This window comes from Aythya fuligula, chromosome 33 (assembly GCF_009819795.1).
Source record: "Aythya fuligula isolate bAytFul2 chromosome 33, bAytFul2.pri, whole genome shotgun sequence".
Classification (NCBI taxonomy): Eukaryota; Metazoa; Chordata; class Aves; order Anseriformes; family Anatidae; genus Aythya; species Aythya fuligula.
This window is the reverse complement of record NC_045591.1, coordinates 500,205-527,949: the sequence shown is the minus strand read 5'-3', so window position 1 is coordinate 527,949 and position 27,745 is coordinate 500,205. Positions and strand designations below refer to the sequence as shown.

Here is a 27,745-nt window from a genome sequence, read left to right as displayed (position 1 = left end):
CTCTCCATCTTTTTATAAGTCCTCTTTAAGTTTTGAAAAACTACAATAAGGTTTCCCCAGAGCCTTCTCTTCTTCAGGCTGAGCAGCCTCAGCTCTCTCAGCCTCTCTTCATAGGAGAATCCTAATTCTCTCATAAGACTACTATCTAGCCTTTCATCTAATCCTCCAACCAACCAGACATCTAGCACACTGTTACACCATCCCTCCAGCCATACACCCTTCCATCCTCTCATCTAACCATGCAGACATCCAGTCTTTCAAGCTAGCATTCAGTGCATGAATCAGTCACAAACTTATCAAAATGCCCATCCATTCATCAGTTTATCCATCTGTCATCATCCATTCATGTCTCCACTGAACTACCCATCAGACCTACCATCCATCCCTCCATCTCTTCAGCCAGTAAACTAGACACACATTTGTCCATCCATCCGTCCGTCCATCCATCCATTTATCCATTCATCACTACAACACTGCATGTTCCGATACCTCCATCCCTTCATTGTATTCAGCACCCAAGAGATGTTTTGTTTTCCCACAAGTCTCAAGAGATTCATTCCAGAACCTTGCCTAGCTCCTGCACTGATCCAAACCCAGGGCTCACAAGGGGATGCAAGTGCAGCAAACAGCAGCCCTCACCTGTGACAGCATCAGTGGAGATGGGGCCCACACGTTTCCGCCCCCACATCCCATACAGGTTGAACTTGTAGCGGCGCGATGGTGACAGCCCTGGCACGGTCACTGTGCGGGAATCTCCATCCACGGGCAGAAGCTGTGGTTGGCCTTGCTCATCCCGGTACTGCACGACAAAGGAGTCAAAGGTGCCCTCAGGGATGCTCCATTCCAGTTGGACGGAGTCAGGGGTGACGTGGGAGGCAGTGAGGTCGCCCAAGCGTGGCTCAGATGGTGGTTGCTCCTCTGGTATGACTGCATCTGCAACACAGCACAATACTGGGCATACATATCACCCCATCAGTCCACCTAGACATCCATTCATCCATCCACCAATGCAATTGTCCATCAGTCTGTTACGCAGCCTTCCTTCCATACACCCTTAGACACAACGCAGCAGCCTTCCAACTATTACCTCAGGTACATCTAGCCACCTGTACTTTGACCCATTCTTACAACTATAAACAAACCACTTTTCCAGCCATCTACCCACACTTCTCATCCATATCTCCAGCCATTCATCCCAGTAATCAGATAACAAGGATCTTCACCAAACATGCAAGCAAACAGTCAGTGATTTACACTTTCGTTTAGCTCTCTGCTCACCACTCCCTTCTTCCACCAATTAATCAGAATGTTTCTCATTCCACTATTTGATCAGATATTTCTCCAGTTCTCTATCCACCCAAACCTAGGTCCATCCCTCCAACCATCCACATACCCACCCACCTAGAAATATATCCACTCTTACAGAAAACATTCACAACCAAACATCCTTCCAAAAATCCAGCCTTTTGCCTTTTCTGCCACTTAACCAGGGATACTGCCAAAAGAAGTATCCCCGCATCTGCAACTTTCCTTGCACCCATCATTCCATTCCTGCATTCCTTCATCCATTCACCAGGCACAACCCAAGAGATACACCCATTTCCTAAATGGGCCAAGGACCCTGGATGGACCCCGCCCTTGCTCCCACTTTTCTCTAAAACCACAGTGTGTAAGGGACAAGGACATGGCATACAGCAGCCCTCACCTGTGACAGCATCAGTGGAGATGGGGCCCACACGTTTCCGCCCCCACATCCCATACAGGTTGAACTTGTAGCGGTGAGACGGTGACAGCCCTGGTACAGTCACTGTGCGGGAACCACCATCCACAGGCAGTACCTGCAGCTGGCCTTGTGCATCCCTGTACTGCACTGCGAAGGAGTCAAAGGTGCCCTTGGGGACGCTCCATTCCAGCTGGATGGAGTCGGGGGTTACATGGGAGGCTGTGAGCTCACCCAGGCGTGGCTGGGATGGTAGGTCCTCCTTTGGGAGTGCTGGGGCTGTAATAGGGACAGCAGAATACAGGGTACACAGGGGACAAGCACCCTTTCTTCTATCTACTCATCCATGCACCTATTAATTTATATGTGCATCCATCCATCTAATCACCCACCCATCACTCAGCTCACCCATCTATCCATCTTCCCATTCTTCCATTCGTTTTCCCAATGTCATCCATCTAATTATCTTTTGCCAGTTAATCCAGCCTGCCAGCCTTCCACAAATTTGTATTTGAGTCCATCCATCCAACTATTAGTCTTTCCACCTATCCTTGTATCCTTCCATCCAACCATCCACCACCTTTCCATGCCTCTTCTCCCTCACATATTGTTTCATGTGTTCTTGTGTTCATGGATACTTGAACACAAATAACTAAGCATGTAACCATCCTTCTAGTCATTCATTAAGCAATCTGACTATTCATCCAAACACACATGCTTTCACCCATCTATGGTTCCATTTGTCTATCCATCCATTCATCAGTCCACCCACCCATTTTCCCATCCATCCAGTAATCCTTCCATTCAATCCCAACCACCTGTCCCACTATCCACCCAATTATCAATTTATCTACCATCTAATCAGCCAGTCACATAATCATCTAATCATCCATCCTTTCATACAAACCTCTCCATCCCTTGGACCCTGCATGCACACTAGCCAAAGCCAAAGGCTGTTCCTATATCTCTCAAGGTCAAGGACCCCACATGGAGGTCCACAGGGAACACGGATGGAGCATGCAGCAGCCCTCACCTGTGATGGCATCAGTGGAGATAAGACCAATACGTTTCCGCCCCCACACCCCGTACAGATTGAACTTGTAGCGGCGGGAAGGCAACAGCCCAGGAACAGTCACTGTGCGGGACCCACCGTCCACAGCAAGTGCCTGTGGCTGGCCTTGTGCATCCCTGTACTGCACCGTGAAGGAGTCAAAAGTGCCTTCAAGGACATTCCATTCCAGCTGGACGGTGGTGGGTGTCACGTGGGAGGCCGTGAGCTCGCCCAAACGAGGCCGCTGTGGTGGTTCCTCCTCTGACGGGGCTGCAATGGTGGTGGCACAGTGCAAGACATAAACATCTATCTGTGTGTCCATCCATTCATCGTTCCATCTGTCCTTCCTTTTTTCCTTCCTTCCAACCACACCCAACTTGGATACCAAGAGCTAGGGAGCCTGAACACCTGGGTTTTCCCCAGTGCTGCCAGGAATCACTTGGGGGTACCTGCTTTGGCCATGGCACCTTGAGGCTCAGTCAGCTCCATCTCATACAGCTGCTCCCAGTCTATCGGGGGCTCACTGGTGCCACCTACCCCTGCAACCAAGAGAGCAGTGTGAGTTATTAGATGCTCCCATGCAATGCTGTCCCCACCCCTGTCCCTGTCACCCACCTGCAGTCACCAGGGATGTGTAGGACTTGGAGATGCGCCCCTGCACCACGCCATGCACCTCCACCCGGTACATGGCCCCTGGCACCAGCCCTGGCACCCGGGCCACTGCTGTGTCCCCTGGCACCTGCAGCTCCCCCTCAGCCCCCTCCAGCTCCCCCAGGGGCCGGTAGCGGATCACCACAGTCTCTGAGTGGCCCCGCAGCCCATCCAGGTCCACAAGGGCCTCTCCGGCAGCCCCTGGCATAAGCTGGGGCTTGGGGTGGGGACTTTGGTGGAGTTGGCGGAGGAACTGGTAGCGCAGCGAGGCTGGGCTGCGGCGAAGCAGGTAGGAGAGGATGGCTCGGGCCACTGCAGGCACTGTCTGGTTACCCCGGAGAGGGAAGGCCGTGGCCCGGAGGTGGCTCTCCAGGCGCTGCAGCAATGACCCGTTGTAGGATGAGAGCTTAGCCCCCAGGTCATGCAGAGATGGAACACCTGGGAGCACTGGGGACATGGGAGATGCTGGGGAGACCGGGGACTTTGGTGATGCTGGGGACCGTGGAAATGCAGGTGACCTTGGGGATACTGGGGATGCTGGTGCCTCTGGGGACCTTGGGGACACTGGTGACCATGAAGATTCAGGGGAAGCTGGTGATGCCGGGGACACTGGTGACACTGGAGACCTCGGGGATGCTGGTGACCTCGGGGACCCTGGAGATGCTGGGGATCCCGGTGACCTTGGAGATGTTGGGGACGCTGGTGACCCCAAGGACCCTGGTAAGACCAGGGATGCATCCGGTGATACTGGTGATGCCGGGGATCCCAGGGACCCTGGTGACCCTGGGGATGCTGGTGACACTGGGGACCGTGGGGATGCTGGAGACCCTCGGGCTGATGGTGATGCTGGGGCCACTGGAGATGCCAGGAATGTAGGGGACCCCAGGGGCCCCCCGTGGGTGGGCAGGGGCTGGGCAATCACTGTGAGAGCAAAGGGGATCAGGGTCAGCAGCCTGACCTCAATAGCCCCCATCTGCCACAACCCAGGGACCCACAGAGGGACACAGGGGTGGATGGACATGGGAACAGACTAGGACACATGGACACAAAGGGGCAGACTGTGGACATCTGGGACCACAGAGAGAGACTGGGAACCCCCAGACTCATGGGGACGGACTGGGACAGACAGACTCGTGGGGGCAGACTGGAAACATCTGGACCCAGGGCACAGAGGGACGCACAGGGAGGCACCAGTAGATGTGGGGATACGTGGGCCCATGGGGACACGTGGGGATATACTGGGGTCACATGGATCCATTGGGGCAGACGCAGATGGACAGGCCTGGGGGGACACACGGACCCACAGTGACACACAGACCTCCTCTGGGCAGACAGACGCAACGTGGACCCGCAGAGCCATAGGGACATAAAGACACATGGGGACAGACAGAGGCTGCAGGCACCACCCCTGTACCCATTCCCATCCCAGTCACCATCCCTGTCCCATATCTGCCTCCATCCCCAACCCTACCCCCATGCCTGTCTCTGTCCCCATCCCTGTGGCTGTGACATCCTCGTTCCTGTCCCCGCTCCTGTACAATTCCCATCCTGATGCCCTCCCCATCCCCATGTCCATGCTTGTCCCCCACACCATCCCTGTCCTCACCCAATCCCCATGCGCATACTGTCCCCATTACTGTGCCTGCATCATCCCTGTCCCCATGTCTGTCCTTGTGCAACTGTTCCTGTCCCTGTGCCGAATGTTGTCCCCATCCATGCATTGTTCCTGCCTCCACCCACATGCTGTTCCCATCCCCATGTTGTCCCAGCCACCAAGGCCATGCTCTCCCTACCCCTGTCCCACCCCCAACCCTTGTCCTCACCCCTGTGCCCATGACATCCCCATGCCCATGCTGTCCCCATTACTGTCCCCATGCCTGTCCCAGTCCCCAGCCCTTCCAGGCCAGGTGGCACGTACAGGTGCGGACGCGCAGGGTGCCAGGCATCCCGAGGTGCTGGTCCCGCTGGGCCTGGATGAAGAGCTCGAAGGCGCTTCCAGGCACCAGCCCTGTCACCTCGAAGGTGACAGCAGAGCCAGGCAGTTCGTGGGTGGCCATTGCTTCTGGTTCATCCTGGGGAGAGAGGACATGTCAAGGACACGTTGGGGACACTGAAGTGGGACCTGTTTCTGAGCCAGGCAGCTGGCAGGTGGCCACAATGGCTTCTCCTGGAGTTGGAGAATGTCTTAGAGTCACACTGGGGACATATTGAGGGCACCGAAGTTGGGACGCAGTGGAGACAGTGGTGAGGACACCTTATCCCTGAGCCAGGTAGGTGGCAGCATATAATTATTTGTCCTGAGGCTGGGGGACATGTTGGGGAACCTCATGGGGGGCTACTGGGGACACACTGGTGACACCACAGCGGGGATATGTCCCAGTCCCTAAGCAGGGCTGCAGGCAGATCATTGCAGCTCGTCCTGGGGATATTGGGCATGCTGGGGACACCCTGGGGACACCGTGCTGGGGACACATCACCATTCCCAAGCCAGGCAGCAGAAGGGTGGCCACAGCTATTGGCTTATCCTATGGACAACAGATGTTTTTGGGACAGACAACAGATGGGTGACACCACTGTGGCTCACCCAGGGCACAGGGGACACAAAGAAGAGATGTCCCCATGCCCGAGCCACAAAGCAGCGTGGTGACCTGGCCCTTGGCTTGGTGTGAAGACAACAGGCACATTGGGGACATGTTGGGGATAAAACAAGGACACTACCGAGGTGTCCCCAGAAGGGCTAGAAGCAGATGGCTCCGGACACCAACTCATCCTGGGGACAAGGGACACATTGAAGACATGTTGGAGCTATACTACCACACTGGGGATACTGCTCTGCTGGGGATGCATCCCAGTCCCTGTCCCCGTCCCCATCTTACCATGGGGATGAGGGCCACCTGGTAGCCATCCACGGGCATGCTCGGCCGAGGCCAGCTCACACGGAAGGATGTCTGGTTGCGTGCAGTCAAACGTGGTGTCACTGCGGGGATCTCTGCAGGGACACAGCCCTTTTGGGAGGTGCCACCACAGGGATGCTCTGGGGCACCCCAGGATGGGGCAACCACAGGTTGGGAACAACATGAGGACACCTGGGGATGGGGCACCCATGGAGTGGGGACACCCTGGGGACACCACAGGACAGGGCACCAAGGGGATGGGGACAACCACAAGGACGTGGAAGGAGTGCCCAAGGAACAAGAGTGCCCAAGCCATGGGGACACTGGGATTGTGGACACCCCCAGGGTCATGGGGACACCCAAAGCAGTGGGGGACTCTGAGGAGGGGCTGGGAGTGAAACCAGAAGCACTGAGGACCCCAGGGCACTCTGTGGGGGCCAACCAAGAGCACTGGGATGGGGACACAGAGTGAGCATTACGGAACAGCAGGAGATACTGGGGGACAGTCAGGGATACACTGATGTGGGGCATCAGGACCCAACATGGCTGGAGGGGGGGGAAAGGTTTGGATGAGGAAGCTGGGGGGCAGTGGGGATGCTTGGGGACATATGGGGCCACCTGGAGACGTACCGAGGGTGCAGTGGGGTCCACCACGGCCGGGGGGGCAGGCAGGTGTAGCACAGGATGGCCCGGTGAAGCCGGCAAAGCAGTGGCAGCGGCCAGCCCGGCAGCGGCCCTGGTCACTGCAGTCGAGGGGGCATCGGGGCTCGGGGCAGGGAAGGCCCCCCCCATCCTCCCCCAGCCGGCACCTGCACCCGCAGCCCCCTGCCTCAGGGGTGCTGCACAGTCCCCGCGCTGCCGTGCGCCCTGCAGGGATGTGCACTGTCTCCCCGGTCCCCATGTGCCCCACGTAACCCCAGTCATTCCACCCCCTACATCCCCCATATTCCTTCATAAGCCCCCCATATCCCCCCATTTATGTCCCCCCAAACCTCCCCGTCCCCCATGCCCCCTCATATCCCACCCCCGTTCCCCTCGTCCACCCCCCCACATTCTTAATTTCCCCCACATTCCCCTGTACCATCCTATACTCCATGTCCCCCGTCCCCTGCATATCTCCCATGGTCCCCCCCACGTTCTCCCATATTCCCCATGCCCCCAAACATATCCCTCATGTCCCTATCCCCCATGCTCCCCCCCATATCCCCCAAGTCCCCAAACATATCCCCCATGCTTCCCCCCTAGGTCCCACCCATACCCCCAGTGTCTCCAAACATGTCCCCCATGTCCCTATCCCCCATGCTCCCCCCCATCATGTCCCCCACACTCTCCCATGCCCCCCCACACCTCCATATGCCCCCCATATCCCCCCACCCTCCCTATCCCCATCCCCATACCGGTGCCGGCCTGGGGCCCCCCGTTGTCCCCGCACTGTCCCTGCAGCGCCCGCACTTCTCCCTCCAGCTCCCGCAGGCGCCCCAGCACTGCCTCCAGTGCTGCAGCCCCACAGGAGAGCTCTGGGGAGCCAGGTGGGGGTCCAGGGGGGGGTCCTACCCCCCCCTGCACCCTTCGCAGTGTCAACACCAGCAGCAGTAGTGGCAGCCCCAGGCACATGATCCTGCAGGGAGGGGATGGATGGCACCCACGGGGGAGCACGGGGTCGCATGTGGACACCCGAGTAGACCCACGGATGCCCACGGGGATGCGTGGGGAAAACATGGGACTCACAGACACCTGCAGGGACATGTGGATGCCCACAGCACCCATGGAAGACACACATGGGACACAAGGACACCCATACAGGGCAGAGGGACACCCACGGGGGACACATGGCACCCAAGCAGCCACCCAGACCAGGGGCATCCAGGGGAACCCACGCACGGAAACAGAAATGACTTCCACCCCTCACATACGCCCATGGCAGCACCCACCCGTGGCACCTGCAGACCACAGCACTCATCCATAGCACCCACGGCAGCACTGCCCCACAGCTCTGACCTGTGCCACCCACAGCGGCCACCCACAGCACCAATGACCACAGCACCCATTACCCATTCATGGCACTGCTCCATTGCACCCACGACCCACGACACCCACCCACACCATCACTGCCCCACAGCCGTGGTGTCACTCCCTGGCCTCCCAGACCCTGAGGGCCCTATTGCCCCATGGAGGCCTCGGGGAGCTGGGAGCTGGCGGCTGTGGGGTGGCCCCAGGTCTTGGAGTGAGCTGTGTGCACCAGTACTGCCACCAGTACTGCCACAGTTTCCACTGACTCCAGTAGCTTCATTCCTCCAGTGCCTAGTAACTCCAATAACACCAGTAACCACCAGCAAATGCCAGTGACCCCACCCTCCAACAACCCAGCAACACCAGTAACATCATGAACTCCAGTAACGCCAGCAACACCTACAGCATTAGTAACTCCAGTAACACCAGCAGTGCCAGCAACGCCAGTGATGCCAATAATTCCAGTAACTCCTGCAATTCCAATAGCTCCAGCGATTCCAGTAGCTCCAGCGGCACCAGCAAATGCAATTAGTCCAGTAACGCCAGCAACACCAGCAGCACCAGCAATGCCAATTACTCCAGTAACACCAGCAACACCAGCAGCACCAGCAATGCCAATTACTCCAGTAACACCAGCAACGCCAACAGCACCAGCAATGCCAATTACTCCAGTAACTCCAGCTACTCCAGGAACACCAGTAATGCCAGTAACACCAGTAATGCCAGTAACACCAGTAATGCCAGTAACACCAGTAATGCCTGCAGCACCAGACCCTACCAGCCCCTCTGGCCGCTCTATGACCCTGTCCCATGGTACCTGCCCGGTGCCGCTGCTGCTCTCAGGTAGTTGCAGCAGCTGTGGCTGCAGCACAGGGGGGTTGGGACCCGGCCAATTGGGAGCTGGGGGTGGGGCTGGCCCAGTAGGGTTCAGCCCGGCCCAGTTGGGCCCAGTTGTGCCCAGTTGGGGCCCACTGGTTCTGCTCAGCCCAGTTCGGCTCAACTCCGCTCAGCTCAACCCAGCCCAGCTCAGTGCAGCGCAGCGCAGCCTGGTTTAGCTCAGCCCGGTTCTGCTCAGCTTGGCCCGCTTCAGTTCGGCTCAGCCAGCTTTAGCCCAGCTCACCCAGTTCGGTTCGGTTCAGTTTGTCCCGGCACGGCGGGCGGCGGGTGCAGCAGTGCCGGAGGAGCGGGGCGGCTCCGTCCCTTTCATAGCCCCAAGCCGGGCGCTCCGCCAGCGCTGAGCTCACGGCGCGGCCCCACCGCAGGTGCCGCCGGACCCGGGGCAGAAGCGGGCTGGACACTGGACAGCACCGGGTTCAGCTGAGATGTACCCGGGACAGGAACGGGGCAAGAACCCGAACAGGAGTGGGGCAGAACCAGGCTGGACCTGGAGCAGAACTGAAGGGTCCAGCACTGCCCCTGCACCTGCCCCTCCTTGAGGTCCGGTAGACACTGGGGGGCCTTGAGCCCCCCACCGCCTCCCCGTTACCCCATGGGCTGGGGGAACCAGGACCCCCCCCCCTGCTCCGAGCGGGGCCCCCAGCCTGGCCACGGCCCTGGGATGAGCGGGACCGGGCGGGATCGGGCGGACCCCGGGGGGGGCCTGGGATGTGTTTACGGGCAGCGGTCACCGCAGCAACCAAACATCTGGGCGGCGCGGCCAGATGTGGGGTCCAGCTGCCATAGCAGAGCGGTGACACAACGCGTGGGGGGGGGCCAAAGGAGGGGGAGTCCACAGCTCCCAGCGCTCCCAGGAAACCAGCACAGCCTGCTCCAGGGCTCCCTGTGCTCCCAGTAACCCAGCACTGCCTGCCCCAGTGTTCCCAGTAATGACAACCAGCTCCAGTGCTCCCAGTATCCTAGCATGGCCTGTCCTGGTGTTCCCAGAAACCCCAGCCCTGCCTGCCCAACAGCTCCCAGTGCTCCCAGTAACACAGCACAGCCAGCCACAGTGGTCCTAGCATTGCCACTATGTCAGCATAGCCAGCCAAGCTGGCCCCAGTATCCTAGTGCAGCTTGCCCTGGTGCCCCCAGTAACTCCAGCGCTGCCTGCCCCACAGCTCCTGATGCTCCTAGTAACTCACTGCCACCTGCCCCATGGCTCCCAGTGCTCCCAGTAACTGCAATCCCCCCTCCCTCTGTGTACCCTCAGCCCCAGCCACCCCATGGCTCTGAATGCCATCCCACAGCTCCAGGACCTAGGGCAGTGCTGGCTCAGCGAGGCACAAACACAAAGCGGGGCTTGCTAGGCCTGTCCCTGTCCCACCCCCAGTGCAGTGGTGCAGTGGGGCCAGGCCATGGGGCTGTGCTGTGGGACCAGCCATGGGCAGGGGGCACCATGCGCTGGGGGCCACGCTGTGGGCTTGGCTGCAAGACTGTGACAGGGGTAGAGGGGGGGAGAGCTGGGCCATGGGGCTGTGCTGCAGTGCTGTGGGACTGCAGAGCTTTGCTATGGGGCCGAGGCTTGGGGCTGTAGGACCAAGCTGCAGGGCTGTGCTATGGGGCTATTCTGGGGGGGCTGGTGGAGGGGGGCAGACTGTGGGACTGTGCTGTGGGACCATGCCGTGGGGCTGCGCCACAGACGGGGCCGGGTGGGGCCATGACTCAGCTTGGCCCTGGGCTCCCCCCTCTCCATGTTCCCCCCCCCCCCCACTGCTGTTGTTGTTGTTGCTGCGGGACACAGGGCAGGGGGAGTAGGCTCGGCTTGGGTCCACTGCGTGGGGGCTGGAGACACCCAGGCGCCTGGGTCCCTGGGGGACAGTGGGGTGTGAGGTGCAGGGCAGGGTTCTTCGCATGCCTGAGTCCCCCAAGGCTGGAGTTGTGGGGCAGAGCGGGGTGGGGGGAGGCTGGATGTCTGGCTCCCTAGGGCCTGGGGGTGTGGGGCAGAGCCGGGGGGGCCGGACGCCCGCGTTTGCTGGCTTGAAATCGTGTTTTGCTCTTCGCCTCCGGCCGGGCGGGCCCAACCCGGCGGGGCTGGGGGTCACGTGTGGGGCTGGGGGAGTTAAGGGGGGGCATAGGACATGTGAGGTGCTGGGGTTCACGTGCAGGGCTGGTGAGTATAGGATGTGGGGAGGGCAGGGGGGCTAAGATGGGGCTAGGAGCTGGCATGGGGCACATGGGGCTTGGGAGGACGCATGGGGCTTGTGTGGGGCTGGAGGACACGAGGGAAGTTGTAGGGCATGGGCACATATGGGGCTGGGGGGAGAAAGAGAGGCTGAGGGGGTATTAACACATTTGGGGCTGGGTGCACATGGGCATGTGAAGAGCTGGGGGCAATGGGGCTTGCGTGGAGCTGGTGAGCACAGTGTAGGGGGGGGCATGGAATGCATAGGAGGCTGTAGGGCAGATGTTGAGCTGGGTATGTTGGGGGCAGAGGGGGGTGCAGCCCCATGTTGTGGGAGAGAGACTGCTCCAGCCCAGCCCCACTGCGCTTTCTGAGGAATTTCCTTGGCTTCCACCAACAGCCTGAGGGCAGGTGGCTGCCGGAGACTCTTAGGGGTCATGGAGTGACCCCAGCCCTATGGTACCTGCAGGACCACACCACAATTCTCGCCTCTATGCCTCAGTACCCCCCATCCCACTCGTTCCTCCCCAGTGACACCCAACACGGCAGCGCGGAGCAGAGCCCAGCGCCCTGCTGCATGGACGGGACACATTGCCCCTGTGAGTGACGGGAGGGTGTGAGTGGGGGGACCACCCATACTGGGAGGCTCTGGAAGCTACCCCACACCCCTCAGCACCACAGGGCCCTGGCCAAGCTGCCCCTTGACCCCACATGTTAGGACAGGGACCTGGTATGGTTCCAAGCACCCCCAGGGCAGGGGATCCCTGCTCTAGGCTCAGGTAACCCTTGGTCCCCACAGCTCCCATCACCCTCCAGGCACAACTGGGGCTGGTAGTCCCTGCTTGGATGTCCCCTGCTGTGCTGGTGGCACAGGGACAGCCCATCCAGGGCTGCTGCGGGCTGAGCCCTGGCACCCTGTGACACTGAGTCAGGCCCAGGAAGGGGGATGCTGTGGTGGCCCTGTGGGCTCAGACATGGCACCAAAGCTCCCGCTTCCTCCAGGGCTCACTCACTGCAGTGTTCCCCAGGGGATGGCCGTTCCTGCAGTGTCCCAGTCCCTCCTGACAGGGCCACCAGTGCCTGTCAGGGAGGAGAGAGAACAGCTGCTGGGATGCCAAAGGGCAGCCATGGTGCAGCTGGTGAGGGAGGAAGCATGGGGATGGTGGTCCCTGCACTCCCCTCATGTAATGGCTGGTCTTCAAAGCTGCCCTTCAAGCGGCCACCAGTCCCCTCAGTCTCCTCAGGGCCTCAAAGCCTCAGCTCAGGTCCCTGCTGGTGGTTGAAGTCCTCTCAGGTGACCGGCAGTCCCCACAGGACATCCTCAGTGACCGTTCCTCTTCGCATTGCCCTCCACTCCCCACTGCTCCCCACAGTCCCCTCAGGACCCACTGGGTCCTGTGGTCCCCACATGGGCCACAGTCCCCCCTATTCCTCCGGGTGCCCCTTCCCACCAGGTCTCTCAGTGGTCAGGGCTCTGTGTGCCCCGTGCTACAGCCTCCCACCCCACGGGGATGCCAGCCCAGGGCCCGGGATCCCCCTCCCAGCCACAGAATCCATGGCCCCGCAATGCCTGTCAGAGCTCGGCTCCCTTTTCCTACTGCTTCTCTTAACTAGCCTGAAGCCCTGAATTTAGTGCTGATAATTTCAGCAGTGCTGCGCTCAAGCTGGCCAAACCGTCCCCGAGCCCACAGAAACCGTTATAAAAGGCACGTGATCTTAGCAAAAACATCAGTGGTTTATTTTTGTTTTATCCATGCCTGCAGCTCCCTCAGATCACCTCAGAGTGCAGTGCTACTTGGTGCCATAAACACAACTTGTGTGTACTTACCCTGTGTGTAACAGGTCGGATTAATCACAGCTATTTCTGGAATATGGTTAATAAAAGCAGCTTTTAAGAGAAATATCTAGAAAGTGGCAGTGGAAGGGGTGCAGCATACTGCCTGCTGACAGTACCGTTATCATACTGGACCTGAAAGAAATTGCTACAGGGGACTGGTGTGCCTGAAGAAGCCTCAGCAGGTGCATAGGTAGTGCCATGAGGCACAAAGTGATTACGTGTAATAGGTGAGGACTTGCATCCCTGTCCATAATGCAAATAACAGCAGGGCTTGAGTACCACATCTTTCCCAGCTGTGGCTCCCTGATGAGATGATCTTGCTCCTGGTGGTGCCTGGAGCTTTGTCACAGCAGAGGCAGATGGAGGCTGTGCCCAAGGTGAGGGTTTGAAGCAGACAGGACTGCTGTGCTCAGGAGAAAGCTGCTGGGCCTCATTCTTCCATTTAATGGCGCTTCCTAAAACAGGAGAGGATGGTGGGATAGCTCTGGGGAGCTCCCCAGCAGGGATTTCCCAGGTACACAGCAGGGCAGAAGGGGCCTTACCTGTATCTCCACACCCAAAGTGCACCAATCACAACCACAGCTGTCAGCAGAGCAACCACAAGCCCTGCGATCAGCCCAGCGTTTGATTGCCCTGAGGAACACAAGACCATCAGCTTTCCTACTCTGCTCCATCAGCACGGCTCAGAATCCCCATCCCAGAGGCACCTACCCCAGGGGATGAGGAGGCTGCGGGTGCCCAGGCTGCGGTGGCGAACGCGGCAGGCGTAGCTGTGCCCATCACGGGGGGCCACGGTCAGGCCACTGTAGACCTGGTAGGTGAGGTCGGCGTTGGGTAGGACAGCGCTGGTGTTCAGGGCCGGGCCCGGTGGCACCTCGTGGCCGTCCCGCAGCCAGGCCACGCTGATAGGCCGTGGGTAGAAGCCGGTGATGCGGCAAACCAGCAGGAGCTGGGCTGGGCCAGCTTTGCGGGCAAAGACGGTGGCAGTGGGCAGCTCTGTGAGGTGAGAGTGAGGGCCAAGGGGAGCCTAGCAGGAATACTGCTTGGCTCCCTGTTGTCAAAGCGGGGACTTTCGGGTGGCTGTGCCAGGGTTGAGGAGGGTCTTACCATGTCTCTCTAGAGATGCCCTCCCGTACTCAATGAACCTTTCCAAAATGTCAACACAGGTGACATTGAGGAGCACTTGTATCAGCTCATTGAGGGTGGTGGCATTGTTCAACAAATGCTCAGCGGTTGCTGACATCTCATTATCTGGCACCCGATCCCAAGTTCCCTTGTTCATGTGGAACTGGAGCAAGTCCTCGCCCTCGTAGGCAATGGCAAGGAATGTCCTGGTAGTCCCGTTGGGCTGGAGCTTGCAGCATATGGATGACTGGAACACAAAAGGGTCTGGAGGGAGACAGGATGTGGAGAGTGGAGAGGATATGCGGGGTGTTCAGAATTGCATCCCCTCGGGAGCCTTAGGGGGTCCGATTGAATTGCATCTCCATCCCCAAGGGCTCTGGAGAAGCCTGGCCTGTGGAGGTGCCCACCAGCCTTGGCTCATGCCCCCAAGGGGTCACTTGGAAATGGAGGGGGGACTGTGGGCACGTACAGGACACCCTGATGTGGTTGGTGAGCTTCTGCACCAGGCTGTTGAAATCCCGCAGGTATGACTTGATGGAGCTCTCAATGACATCCCAGTCACCTTTGGGCAGGGCTGGACGCAGCCAGGGCTGGTGGTAATGGATGTCCCCGGTACGTCTGTCCAGCGAACCAATTTTGATGTCCCCCACGAGGCCAAGGCCCCCCACTTGCATGGATGTGGCATTTTGGAAGGTGACGAAATGGCGTAGCTGGAGCATGTGAGAGCCTGCTGGAGAGGGGGGAGAGAGCTGGGGAAAGTGATGCCACTTTTGTCAGGCCCTGACAGCTTCTTGGGGTCCCCTGCACCCCCACCACCACTTCAGCAGCCCCAGCTCTGGCCCCCCAGCTTGACCTTGGCCCTGTGAAGGAGGGTATGTGGAGCAGGGGGGAGAGTAGAGGAAGGGGAGCAGATTGGGGTGAGCTTCTACTTACCCTCCAGCTCTGCCCACGTCCCAGGAAAGAAGAAGAAGAAGGGGAAGAGGAGAAGGCAACAGGGCTGCATGGTATCCACAACAAGGCCACAGGCAAACACAGCAGTTGGAAGATGGAGCTGTGTGGGCTGCTTACTTCTCCCCAGGGTGACTCTGATATCAGTGGTGGCACTGAGTGCCCTGACAGCCAATGGAGCTGGCGTTGAGGTTTTGGGGTGGGCCCTGAGGTGCCCTCTGTCAAGAGCTGGGCTGGGACACCCGAGGCTGCCAGGTCTAGGGGGCTGGGTGGGTTCTCTTAGGGCTGCACTTGCACCCCAAGACAATGAGGGAGGCAAAGCTTGGCCTTGTGTCAAGGGTCCCCGATCCCCTGAGCTAAGCACTGAGGGGATTTTGGGCAGCAGCGCTCAGCGGAGGGCAATGCAAAGAGGAACGGTCACCAAGTCCTGTGGGGACTGCTGGTCACCTGAGCTGAGGGTCTGAGGCCCCAAGGAGACTGACCCTCAAGGGGGCCACCGCAGCATCCCCCCATCTCGGGCCTGACTCAGTGTCACAGGGTGCCAGGGCTCAGCCCGCAGCAGCCCTGGATGGGCTGTCCCTGTGCCAGCAGCACAGCAGGGGACATCCAAGCAGGGACTACCAGCCCCAGTCGTGCCTGGAGGGTGATGGGGTGCCCTGCCTGCAGGACGAGCTTCCCGGGGGCACTGGTGCCACACTAGAGCTGTTCACAGGAGCCTAGCAGTCCCTTAGGGATTCAGGTGGTTCCCCCAGGGCACCAAGGGGTCTTGGGGGGTGACAGCACTAGGACCACCCACCCTCAGCCGGAGCGGGACAAGCTTCTCCTTGCCTGTGTTTCAGTTCTGCTTTTGCCCCCAGCATGGGGGCCCGGGAAAGGGGAAGAGAAACTGCAAGCTGGGGGAACGTGCCTGGGGTTGAGCAGTGGGGGAGATGGGCTGGGGGTGAGGCTGTCCCTTCTCACTGCATTGTCCCCATGCCCGGCACCCAAGAGGTGCTGCAGCACCCCACTTTTGGCATGGGTGCCCTGACCCGAGTGGGGACCCTCTGCCACCGGTTGGGGTGTGTGGGTGTGTGAGGCTGTGGTTGCTCATCGCCCCCTCCCCGGGCAGCCCCATTCCCAGGGTAAAGCAGGTGGCACAGGACTGTCCCCCTCCACCGGGGGTACAGATGGAGCAGGGGGAACCCAAAATGGAGGCGTTTCAGCTCCGCTCCATCCTGTACTCCCTGATCTCCAGCCAGGGCCCTCCCTAAAACCCCTACCCCAGCCCCATTGGTGGAGCGCTGCTGCTAGAACCCCATAGGTGCTTCCTCCTCCCGCCGCCCGGACTGCTTCAGCCTCACCCCAAGCACTATGCGGCCGCATCGCCTCCTCTTCCTCCTCCTGCTTCTCTTCCACAGGACATGGGCAGAAACAGAAGGTAAGTGGGAGCTCTGGGACACCCCCACCCACCTGTCCCTCCGCTACCGGACTCCACTGGTAGTCCTGGCAAGGGGGGCATGGCTAAGACCTTCCCCTACATGGGGAGGACAGTCTGCAGCACTAAGGGGTTGCCCTCCACCCCACAGCACCCAGAGGTGCCTGCGGGTCAGGGCTCACTGTCCTGCCCAGCACTGGTGTAGGGGCTTATGTGCCTGAGCAGCCATGGGGCTGGGGGCTCTCCAGGCAGGCTTAGGGGGCCAGGGTGCCCCCAAAGGCATTGTTCTGCAGGCACCAGGGGAGGGTCTGGGCCCCTTGTGGTACTGTGGGCCCCTTGCAGCAGTTGCCTGTTTGCGGGGGATCTGCCTCGGTGCGAAGTTGTTTTGGGTGCTGCTGTCACCTGGAGCGTTTTGCCACAGCACCAGGACACCCTCCGATGAAAGCAGGGAACCAGGTGGGACCAGAGGGGTCCCTTGGGCATGGAGGTCACTGTGGTGTGGGGCACAGTACATCCTTCATTTCCCCTCCTCCCCCCTTCTCTTGAAGCCCCATCTCCTCTCCCAGCAGAATCAAAGCTTTTCCAGCTACTCCAGACCTTCCTCCTCCCCAGTGCCAACTCCACCAAGGTGGCCGGGGTGGCTGTGCTGACAGACATGTTCGTCTACGTGCTGGACCCGGACACCTGGAACCTCCGCATCTGCTACCCCTGGGTCCACCAGGCCATGGCTGAGGGGGACCTGGTGAAGCTTCTGTCCTCCTTCAAGCTTGCCGTGCGCAATGTGATCCGATTCATGCACGAGATGGCCGCTTATGTGCAGGCGGAATGTGAGTATGGGGAGAGATTCAGACACAGCACCCTTTCCCACCAGGGCAGGGTTGGCAGGGTCTTGGCAGGGGGTGACAGCCTCCAAAGGGCAAAGGAGGCTCCAGCTACTTGGTGGGTGTGGAGGCAGTGTACTGAAATGCCCTGTGTACTGGGGAGCTGCTGTCAAACTTGGCAGGGCTGCAGGACCTGCACAGCACTGATGAGGGAAGGAGAAACATGGACGGAACGTTTGGGGGCAACATGGAAGTAGAAACTTGGGGGAGCACTCTGGGGGGCACAGTGGTGCTCAAACGCCCAGCCCTTATGCTTGATCTACCCTGACAACTCATAGGGTGCGCAGGGTCCTGGAAGCACAACCCCACTGCCATTGGTGCCCCTGCCCACACCTTCCCAGCTGCCCCCACCTTGGGCCACCCCTGTCCCTGTGCTCACAGCCTCCTTCTGCTACCTCTGCTCCTTGCAGACCCTGTGGTGTTCCAGCTCCATACAGGCTGTGAGCTTCACCCCAATGGGACGAGCCGCGCCTTCGCCAAAATTGGGGAGGGCGGCAGAGACCTGGTAGAGTATGAGGCGGGGAGAAGGTACTGGGCTGTCCAGCAGTCGACCCTGCTGGCCAAGCTGGTGGGCAAGTCCCTCAATGGGATGATGGCTGTCACAGAAATGGTGGAGCACCTCCTTTACAAAACCTGCCCGAGCCACGTCCGTGCCCTGTGCAGGTATGGGAAGGCAGACCTGGAAAGACAAGGTGAGAACCCTGTGGCCTCAGCACGGCCACACCAATGCATCCCCCATTCTGGGGCCAAGTGGTGCCCTTGCTGGGCTCCCCTTGGCCCTCACTCTCACCCCACAGAGACGCCCACTGCCACCGTCTTTGCCCGCAAAGCTGGCCCAGCCCAGCTCCTGCTGGTTTGCCGCATCACCGGCTTCTACCCACGGTCCATCAGCGTGGCCTGGCTGCGGGACGGCCACGAGGTGCCACCGGGCCCGGCCCTGAACACCAGCGCTGTCCTGCCCAACGCCGACCTCACCTACCAGGTCTACAGCGGCCTGACCGTGGCCCCCCATGATGGGCACAGCTACGCCTGCCGCGTTCGCCACCGCAGCCTGGGCACCCGCAGCCTCCTCATCCCCTGGGGTAGGTGCTAGGGACGGGGCATGGGGGTGGCTTCCTCTCTGGTGCTTCCATGTGCTCACGTCTGCCGTCCACTCTCTCCCCGTACCAGAAAACCGCATTGTGACTCCCGCCGTCATCATTGTTATCGTGGTGCTGGTCCTTGCTGTTGCCATTGCCATTGGTGCTGCTTGGTGGTGGAGGTACAGGTGAGGGCTCCAGCCAAAGGGAAAGAGTCCCCTTGGATAGCAAGCACAGCTCACGCTGGTCCCCCCTTGCAGGAAAGGTGCCGTGTCCAGGCAGGATCCCCGGGAATCCCTCATCTGATGCCCGCCCCCGTGCTGAGACCCCCTGCTCCCTGCTCTGTCCCCAACACACCTGCATTAACAGAGGTGACAAAGTGGGGCCAGGCCAGTGGGGCACAAGCAGGCCACATAGGAGCAAGAGAGATGGAAGGATCTGGTGGACAGTCACCCCTCAAGGCACATGGAGCACTGTGCCCCCCAAAGGCTGGTCACAGCCCCCAGTGCTCCCTACCAGTGGGTGCAGAGCAAACCCCATTGCAAGGGAAGGACATGAAGGCCACCAGCCCCTGGATGTCGGAGAAAAACTACAGCTGTGGGTGCCCCCACCTGCTGCAGGAGGGGACAGCCAAGAGCTGCCCCAATTCCCCAGCACTCAGGGTCCCCGCAAACCCTCCAAGACACCCTATGGCCAAGGGGCATCCCATTCCCAGCCTGCCCTGTGTGCTCACCCCCACACATGTCGCTGTCCTGCCTCATGGCCCCAGCCCAGTCCCTGGGCTTATCACCAAGCTCCCCTCTCCTCCTCTCGTGCTGGAAGCGGCATGGGGCACGGCCAGAGCCCCAGGCCTGGGACCTCCAGGACCCCAAACACCCTCACAAAAACACAGGATGATAGAGGTTGGAAGGAACCTCTGGAGACCATCCAGTCCAACTCCCTTGTTAAAGCACGGTCGCCTAGAATATGCTGTGCAGGGTCATGTACAGGTGGGTTTTGATTATCTCTACAGAAGGAAACTCCACAATCTCTCTGGCAACCTGTTCCAGTGCTCTGTCACCAGCACAGTAAAGAATTTTTTCCTCATATTCAGATGTAACTTTGTGTTTCAGTTTGTGCCTCTTGGTTCTCTTCCTATCACTGGGAGCTGCTGAATAAGAGTCTGGCCCCATCATCTTGACACTCTCCCTTAAGATACTGATATATTAGGATATTGATATCCTCTTATCTAGGCCAAACAGGCTCAGCTGCCTGTACAGTGCTGTGCTCTGCACTTGTAGCTAGAAGTGTCACACAAATGCTTTGTTTATTGCTGAGCAATACTGGTACAGCATCAAGATTCCCTCCAGCCCCCAGAGCCAGAAGGCTGGGGCTGGGCAAGAGGTGGGATGGGGACATCACCAGGGCAGCTGACTTAAACTGACTAAAGGGATATTCCATACCATATGATGTCATACTCAGCAATAAAATCTGGAAAAGGAGACGGAAGATGGGTAACTCTTGTTATGAAAACATGATACTTCCACAACACTGCTATGCATATTGAGGCTCTGCTTACAAAGACGTGGCTGAACATCGCTCGTTGATGGGAAGTAGAGAATAATTGTTTTCTCTCTTTTCTTCTGTGCAGCCTTTGCTTGTTTGTTTCTGTTGCTGTTTTCCTCTTTCTTTTCCCTTTAACTTATCCTCAACCTGTGAGCACTTTTCTTTGCCATCATACTTTCTCTCTGCCCTCCCTTTGAGGAGGAAGAGTGAGAGAGTTGTCACCACAGTCCTTTTTGGTGCCCAACATGTGACTCAAAGAATTAAGATAACAATCGATTTGACCAGAGCACTTTAGAGGGAATTTACAATTATCATATTTGACCAGGAGCTCTTGTTCATGATATTGACCAGTTTGCTCTTAATATTGTTCTGTGTTTATCCTGTCTGATGTGAACTGTGCCACATTCTCTCTTTAGCTACTTATCAAATCCGAGAGCCTGTTAAAGGTCGTGTGTTTTGTTGTTGTTGTCTGTTTTTTGTTGTCATTATAGTGGTGATGGTTTATTTATTTATTCAGTTCACTGTGCTTTAAAGCACTGGTCTTGAGCCTGATCTGGTATCCAGGCCCTGCATTACTATCAACTCTGTACTTCAGGAACCACCTTTTGGAGAATATTAACTGCACTCTTTTTTTTACCTCTGGAATCAATCTGTGGAGAATATAAGGTATGGGACCTCTTCCTCCTTATCCTATGGGCTAATCACAATAGCTTTTGAATATTTTGAGTGTCCTTGCGTAACCAACATACTCCTATTTATAAGTCTCCAGAATATGTTTCTGTTATTTCCTAAGGTTAAACAATTATTTAAGAACACCACCCAGGAATCTGCCCCAAGGCAGTGTGATGGTGGGTGGCAAGAAGGATATGTGTAGGTACTTGTCATAGCATCATAGAATGCTTTGGGCTGGAAAGGACCTTAAAGATCACCTAATTCCAAACCCTCTGCCATTGGCATGGACAACTTCCACTAGACAAGGTTACTCAAAGCCCTATCCAATCTAGCCTTAAACATTTTCAGGGATGGGACATCCACAACTTCTGTCATGGCTATCTATTCCGTTGGTTTTGAGCTTCACCAGTGAACAAGTGTGGAATCCCCCCCAAATGAAAGAATGTTTAAAAGAAAGTATTCCCTGACCTCAGCAATGCCAGAGACTTACAGCTTGCTGAACTGTGCTGGGAGCTGGTCTGCACCTATCTAACAATAGCAAACATTATTCAGCACCCTCAGGGGGAGGAGGAAGTCTGAATCTGATGTTGGGATAACAGAGTAGCAAAACCAAGAGACCAATGGATGGTATTAGTCACTCCTGTAGTCAAGATGAAACAATGGAAGAGGAAGTCAGTTTATTTAGTAAGGGAAGGAACTTCTCCTAGAAGGCTCTGGGAGGGAGAAGTGGAAGGGGCAGACTGCTCTAAAACAGGGCCATCACAAAAACAGGAGGAAAAACAGACAGAAAGAGCCTCTGAAGGCAACTCCTGTCAGGCATGAAGGAAAGCTATCCCTTCAAGTAAGATGTATGTCAGCCAGGCAAGTGGACTACCATGGAGAGAGGTATCCAGTACCTGAGGCAATTAGCTGTGATGGAGGTGATTTATAGTAACCTAGACAATGAACAGATATCCAAAGATCCAGATCAAGTCAAATGCATGCAACCCATGTGACAGAAGTTTGTACGGAGCTCACCATCATTATATGCCAAATCTTTGTCAGTAATGACCTGGAAAGACCCAGAGGAAGCCATGGTGGATGAATTGGCTAGCTAACTCCACCAGTACAAAGAAAATCTTATCTTCTTCCCTATGGCCCTGTGTGTTGACTGCTGAGAAACTTTCTCAAGCAGTCATAGAACCATAGAAATAAAAGCATTGGAAAGCCCTCCAAGATCATCTGATGCAACCATACCCCTACCACTAATATCACCCATTAAACTATGTTCATAAGCACCACGTCCAACCTTTCCTTAAACACCCCCAGGGACAGTGACTCCACCACCTTCCTGGGCAACCCATTCCAATGCCTGACTATTCTTTCTGAGAAGAAATTTCTTCTAATTTCCAACCTGAACCTCCCCTGGCACAACTTGAGGCCATTCCCTCTAGTCCTATCACTAGTTATCTGTGAGAAGAGGCTGACTGCCAGCTCCCCAAACCTTCCTTTCAGGTAGTTGTAAAGAGCCATAAGGTCTCCCCTGAGCCTCCTTTTCTCCAGATTGAACAACCCCAGTTATCTCGGATGCTTCTCATAGGACTTGTGTTCCAGGCCCTTCACCAGCTTTGTAGCCCTTCTCTGGATGCATTTCAGTGCCTCAATGTCTTTCTTGTAGTGAGGGGCCCAAAACGCAACACAGTACTCGAGGTATGGCCTCACCAGAGCAGAGTACAGGGGGACGATCACCTCCTTGTTCCTGCTGGTTACACTATTCCTGATACAAGCCAGGATACTCTTGGCCTTCTTGGCCACCTGGGCCAAGATTTGCAGGGCTCAGTTTCTGGTGTCCACCGCTCCTGCAAGTCTTGCAATGGGTTCATGAAAGGCAAATCCTGCCTGACCAGCCTCATCTCCTTCTATGACCAGGTCTCCCGCCTGGTGGATAAGGGAAAGTTATCTCAGAACAGGACTTGTGGTGTTCTGTCAGCTAATGGGTGGCTTGCCTTGACTTCAGCAAGGCTTTTGACACTGTCTCCCATAACATCCTCAGGAAGTATGGGCTAGACGGAGTGGACAGTGAGGTGGATTGAAAATTGGATGAATGGCAGAGCTCAGAGAGTTGTGCTTAGCGGTGCTGAGTCCAGTTGGATACCTAGCAGTGTCCGCCAAGGGTAAGTACTGAGTCCAGTCTTGTTCAAAGTATTCATCAACAACCTGGACGATGGAACGGAGTGCACCCTCAGCAAGTTTGCTGACCACATTAAGCTGGGAGTAGTGGCTGATACCCCAGAGGGCTGTGCTGCCCTTCAGAGGAACCTTGACAGGCTGGAGAGATGGGCTGGGAGGAACCTCCTGAAGTTCAACAAAGGCAAGTTCAGGGTCCTGCATGTAGGGAGGAATAACCCCAAGCAACAGTACAGGCTGGGGGCTGATGTGCTGGAGAGCAGCTCTGCAGAGAGGGACCTGGGAGTCCTGGTGGACAGCAGGCTGACCAAGAGCCAGCAATGTGCCCTCATGGCCAAGAAAGCCAACAGTATCCTGGACTGCATTTGGAAGAACATTTCTAGCAGGTCAAGGGAGACCAGGAGGACAGACAACAGCAGCAAAGTGTTTCAGAACCAGGAAAGCTTTACCCCAGGCAGGATCCAGGTCCTGGTTCCATCTCTTGCAGAGCAAAGCAGGTTTGTCCGGGCCAGATCAGGTACAAGGAAGCAGCTGTTTCAAGGTATGATGTAGAACAGATCTGTAATATTATATCTGGGACTATATTTCTAAGACCTTCCTCCTCTCCCCACCTGACATCAAATGACCAGAGTCCATACCTCTGCGTGTATCGATTCCTGCATGCTATAAAAATTCACCTGCCTCCTGTTGTCTCTATCAAGCTAAAACCTCCAGGTAAGGAATTTTCATCTCCTGCCCCTACATTCCTTTAGGGGATCCAGAAGGCAAGATCTTCCTCTAGTGGCTCTTCTGATGTTACCTTTTGTTCTGCCAGCACTTGGTATCCTTGCTTGCTTGTTCTGGGGCTTGTGCTTCCTCCTTAACTACAGGACTTGACAAGAAAAAACTCACAGCACATGGGTTGAGACAGAGACAGGGAGATCACTTACCAACATGAGCTCCTCAGTGCGCTGCAATTTAGAAAAAAGGTGACATGAAAGTCAGGAATCCCAGAGAATATTTTACATAGCAATAATCAGAATACGGAAGTGAAGAGGGGATTGGATCTGTCCAACAGCCATCGTCAGATGCCCACACTAGGAACAGGGTTTCTCTCTCTGCTCTCAGCCACATGCACCATTCCCTGATGGGCTGTCAGTGATATCTCTCAGGGAACACAGCCTGGGAAAACATCTTATTCTTACACCTAGTGCTCCCTGCTGTCTGCATGGGGCTAAACCTCGGCTTCAAGTTTCGGGGGAGGGAGTCTGATCTGCAGGAGGGTTTGAAGATGAGTTTGCCACAAGGCTCTTCCTCTGCTCACGGTATTTGTAAGGTTCTCTTCTGTGTGAATCTAGAATTGGGTGACCAGCTTCGAGCTCTGGCTGAAGCTCCTCCCACACTTAGGGCACTACTACAGCTTCTCTCCTTTGTGGATACGCTTGTGTGATCTAAGTTCAGAACTGCTTTTGAAGGCCTTTGCACAGTCAGGACACTTGTATGGTCTCTCTCCTGTGTGGGTCCCTTTGTGCCATTTGAGTCCAGAACTCGAGAGGAAGCTCTTCTCACACTGCGAGCACTTGTAGGGTCTCTCTCCTGTGTGGATCCATTTGTGCGCATTGAGTCCAGAACTCGCTTTGAAGCTCTCCCCACACTCAGGGCATTTGTAGGGCTTCTCTCCTGTGTGAAAGCGCTGGTGGTAGATGAGACCTTCTCTTCTTCTGTAGCTCTTCTCACACTGTGAGCACTTGTAGGGTCTCTCTCCTGTGTGGATCAGTTTGTGCAATTTGAGTAGAAAATTCCTTATGAAGTCCTTCCCACACTCAGGACACTTGTAGGGTCTCTCTCCTGTGTGGGTCCGTTTGTGCAATTTGAAGTCAGAACTTGTTTTGAAGCTCTTCTCACACTCAGGGCACTTGTAGGGTCTCTCTTCCGTGTGGATTCGTTTGTGCAACTTGAGTGAAGAAGTCCTGCTGAAGACCTTCCCACAATCAGGGCACTTGTAGGGTCTCTCTCCTGTGTGGATCCGTTTGTGCAATTTGAGCCCAGAACTTGAGAGGAAGCTCTTCTCACAATCAGGGCACTTGTAGGGTCTCTCTCCTGTGTGGATCCATTTGTGCCATTTGAGTCCAGAAATCGAGAGGAAGCTCTTCTCACACTGTGAGCACTTGTAGGGTCTCTCTCCTGCGTGGATCCGTTTGTGAAAATTGAGTAGAAAACTACTTATGAAGCCTTTCCCACACTCAGGGCATTTGTAGGGCTTCTCTCCTGTGTGAAAGTGCTGGTGGTAGATGAGATTTACCCTTCTTTTGTAGCTCTTGTCACACTCAGGGCACTTGTGAGGTCTCTCTCCTGTGTGGATCTGTTTGTGTATACTGAGTACAAAACTCGTTATGAAGCCCTTCCCACACTCGGGACACTTGTAGGGTCTCTCTTCCGTGTGGGTCCCTTTGTGCAATTTGAGTTCAGAAATCCTTATGAAGCCCTTCCCACAATCAGGGCACTTGTACGGTCTCTCTCCTGTGTGGGTCCCTTTGTGCCATTTGAGTCCAGATCTCGACTGGAAGCTCTTCCCACACTCAGGACACTTGTAGGGTCTCTCTCCGTTGTGGATCCGTTTGTGCAATTTGAGTTCACAACTCTTTATGAAGCTCTTCTCACAATCAGGGCACTTGTGAGGTTTCTCTCCTCTGTGAACATGATGATGGTAGGCGAGTTCAGAGCTGCTTCTGAAGCTCTTCTCACACTCCAAGCACTTGTAGGGTCTCTCTCCTGTGTGAATCCGCTGGTGTATAACAAGACTGGAACTTGTTAGGTAGCTCTTCCCACACTCAGTGCACTTGTAGGGTTTGTCTCCTGTGTGGATGCGACGGTGCTTAAGAAGATAGGAATGCCTTTTAAAGATTTTTCCACACTCGTCACATTGGTTCTCCAATTTCTTCTGGCAGCCTTGCTTCATTGTCAGTTCTTTAGCCTCCTTTTGACCTTTGCTGCCATCTAGGGGCTTCCGAGCTCCATTTCCTGGATGGGTTTGCAGTGGCTTCTTGAGATGCTTTCCATGCTCCAGGCCCTTTTGCACGCCCCTTCTGGTTTTTCCCACAGAGACAGCATTCAGCTGCCTTTGGGCCACGCCACCTTTCTGAAGAGTCTCCGCTGCTTTTGTGATCCTGTCACCTGCTGGATGACAGAGGAAATCCACAACCAGCCCATAGTGCCCACAATATTGCCCAGACAGAGCTCTCTGATCCTCTGATCTTGGCTTTTGCCAACCCCAATCTCCTCCCTTCCTCCACCACCTCACCTGGGCTGAGGTCTCCTGTCACATCCTCCACGCCATGCAGATCTGGGATCCAGGGATCTTCCCCTTCTTCAAGCTGGGAGATCACCACAGGTTTGGGGGATGGAAGTAGTCCTTAAATGACATAAACAGAGGAGATGAGAGCATTTGGAGGGCTACTAAGATGATCAGAGGGCTGGAAAACCTCCCTATGCATAAAGGTTGAGGAAATTGAGCTTCTTTAGCTTGGAGAGGAGAAGGCTCCAGGGAGACCTCACTGTGGCCTTCCAGTGCTTGAAGGGAGCGTATCAACAGGAGGGGGAACGCATGCTTGGGGGATGCAGTTAACTTCAAGAAGGTTTAGGGGAAAACCGAGGAAGGCAATGCTGAGAAGGAAGATTTACATGCAACCACCAAGAAAAGCTCTTTTGGACGCATGTATATATAACTATAATATATACATGTATATGTCTATATAGCTATATCTTTTATATATTATTGTATTATTAAATATTCTAATATACAGTATTATTTTTGCTATTATATTATGATTGTATCATTATATCATAATACATATACATTGTATTGGATAACACACTACTGTCTTCTTAACTCATCCTTATCTTTTTTGTGTGTGGTTTTAGGTTGCTGTTTTTTTTTTTTTATTTTTTATTTTTTTCCTTCTATATGCAGTAAATAATTGCATTGTGTTTATTATATGTCTTGCTCACAGAGGCTTCTTCTACACCACTAAAGCTCCCCTACTGAGTAGAAAAAGAAGCAAAGCCCTCACTCACCCAGTGAAGTTATGGACTCATACGTCTCCAGCATCACGTCCCGGTAGAGCACTCGCTGTGCAGGATGCAGCAGCTCCCACTCCTCCCTGCTGAAATACACCGCCACCTCCACGAAGGTCACGGGTTCCTGCAAGCAAAGAGGCTCCATGTAGAAGCAGCCTGTTGATGACAGAAGCTCCAGTCCCAGTGGCTTCTCTGTGCCCATCACACAAATGCTGGCTGACAGCACCTCACCTTCCCCCTTGGCCTCTCCTGGCTGCTTCTCCAAGCCCCTACCTCAGCTGGATGTGCCGTGGCCATTTCCTGCCCTCCTGTAGGCTGGGATAATCACAGCTGAAAGGTAGATGTCAAACTGGAACCTGCTGGGACAAGAGAAATGGCAGGGTAGGTTTGGGGGAATGCAGCAGTCCCTGTCCCTGTCCCTCCCCAGCGCCAGCCCAGCTGCAGGCCATTGATTGGGGGTGAAAGCCAGCTGGGACACAGGTTTAAGAAAGGAAAAAGCTGCTGCACATCAGCAATAGTCAGAGAGGAGTGAGAAAATGAGATGAACACAACCCTGCAGACACTAAGGTCAGTGACGAAGGAGGAAGGAGGTGCTCCAGGCACCAGGACAGAATTTCCCCTGAAGCCTGTGGCCA

The 27,745-nt window shown here is 56.1% G+C and overlaps 4 protein-coding genes across 4 annotated transcripts in view; 2 read left to right on the top strand and 2 right to left on the bottom strand.

Annotated features, from left to right (window-relative positions):
• LOC116500210 (tenascin-X-like) overlaps positions 1-15,068 on the bottom strand; it is a 45,388-nt gene extending 30,320 nt beyond the window's left edge. The window contains exons 1-10 of the mRNA XM_032205124.1: positions 14,819-15,068; positions 14,332-14,613; positions 13,936-14,220; positions 6,299-6,411; positions 5,341-5,494; positions 3,387-4,343; positions 3,221-3,310; positions 2,754-3,041; positions 1,706-1,999; positions 640-933 (exon numbers count right to left, since the gene is read on the bottom strand). Coding sequence (XP_032061015.1) covers positions 640-933; positions 1,706-1,999; positions 2,754-3,041; positions 3,221-3,310; positions 3,387-4,343; positions 5,341-5,494; positions 6,299-6,411; positions 13,936-14,220; positions 14,332-14,613; positions 14,819-15,068 — 3,007 coding nt within the window. The remainder of the gene's footprint in view (positions 1-639; positions 934-1,705; positions 2,000-2,753; positions 3,042-3,220; positions 3,311-3,386; positions 4,344-5,340; positions 5,495-6,298; positions 6,412-13,935; positions 14,221-14,331; positions 14,614-14,818) is intronic.
• The window catches only part of LOC116500231 (zinc finger protein 208-like), a 437,615-nt gene that overhangs the window by 236,839 nt on the left and 173,031 nt on the right, over positions 1-27,745 (top strand).
• Positions 17,501-19,698, top strand: LOC116500268 (antigen-presenting glycoprotein CD1d-like). The gene is made up of 5 exons (XM_032205210.1): positions 17,501-17,538; positions 18,003-18,284; positions 18,390-18,674; positions 18,763-18,859; positions 18,932-19,698. The coding sequence occupies exons 1-5, from the start codon at positions 17,505-17,507 to the stop codon at positions 18,975-18,977; spliced, it is 744 nt and encodes a 247-aa protein (XP_032061101.1). The 5' UTR covers positions 17,501-17,504; the 3' UTR covers positions 18,978-19,698.
• Positions 23,360-27,466, bottom strand: LOC116500247 (zinc finger protein 595-like). The gene is made up of 4 exons (XM_032205176.1): positions 27,384-27,466; positions 27,108-27,234; positions 26,335-26,445; positions 23,360-26,210 (listed from the first exon to the last, which is right to left on the bottom strand). Exons 1-4 carry the CDS (start codon positions 27,405-27,407, stop codon positions 24,448-24,450), a joined length of 2,025 nt encoding a protein of 674 aa, XP_032061067.1. The 5' UTR covers positions 27,408-27,466; the 3' UTR covers positions 23,360-24,447.

Bases quoted from the DNA above. Each gene is read 5' to 3' on its own strand.
- LOC116500247 (XM_032205176.1), bottom strand. From the start codon at position 27,407: ATGGCCACGGCACATCCAGCTGAG. The intron at 26,446-27,107 runs GTGAGTGAGGGC...ATGTCATTTAAG, and splicing joins TGAGTCCATAACTTCACTGG to GACTACTTCCATCCCCCAAA. The intron at 26,211-26,334 runs GTGAGGTGGTGG...TCTGTCATCCAG, and splicing joins GACAGGAGACCTCAGCCCAG to CAGGTGACAGGATCACAAAA.
- LOC116500268 (XM_032205210.1), top strand. From the start codon at position 17,505: ATGCACGAGATGGCCGCTTATGTGCAGGCGGAAT. The intron at 17,539-18,002 runs GTGAGTATGGGG...TGCTCCTTGCAG, and splicing joins CGCTTATGTGCAGGCGGAAT to ACCCTGTGGTGTTCCAGCTC. The intron at 18,675-18,762 runs GTAGGTGCTAGG...TCCCCGTACCAG, and splicing joins CAGCCTCCTCATCCCCTGGG to AAAACCGCATTGTGACTCCC.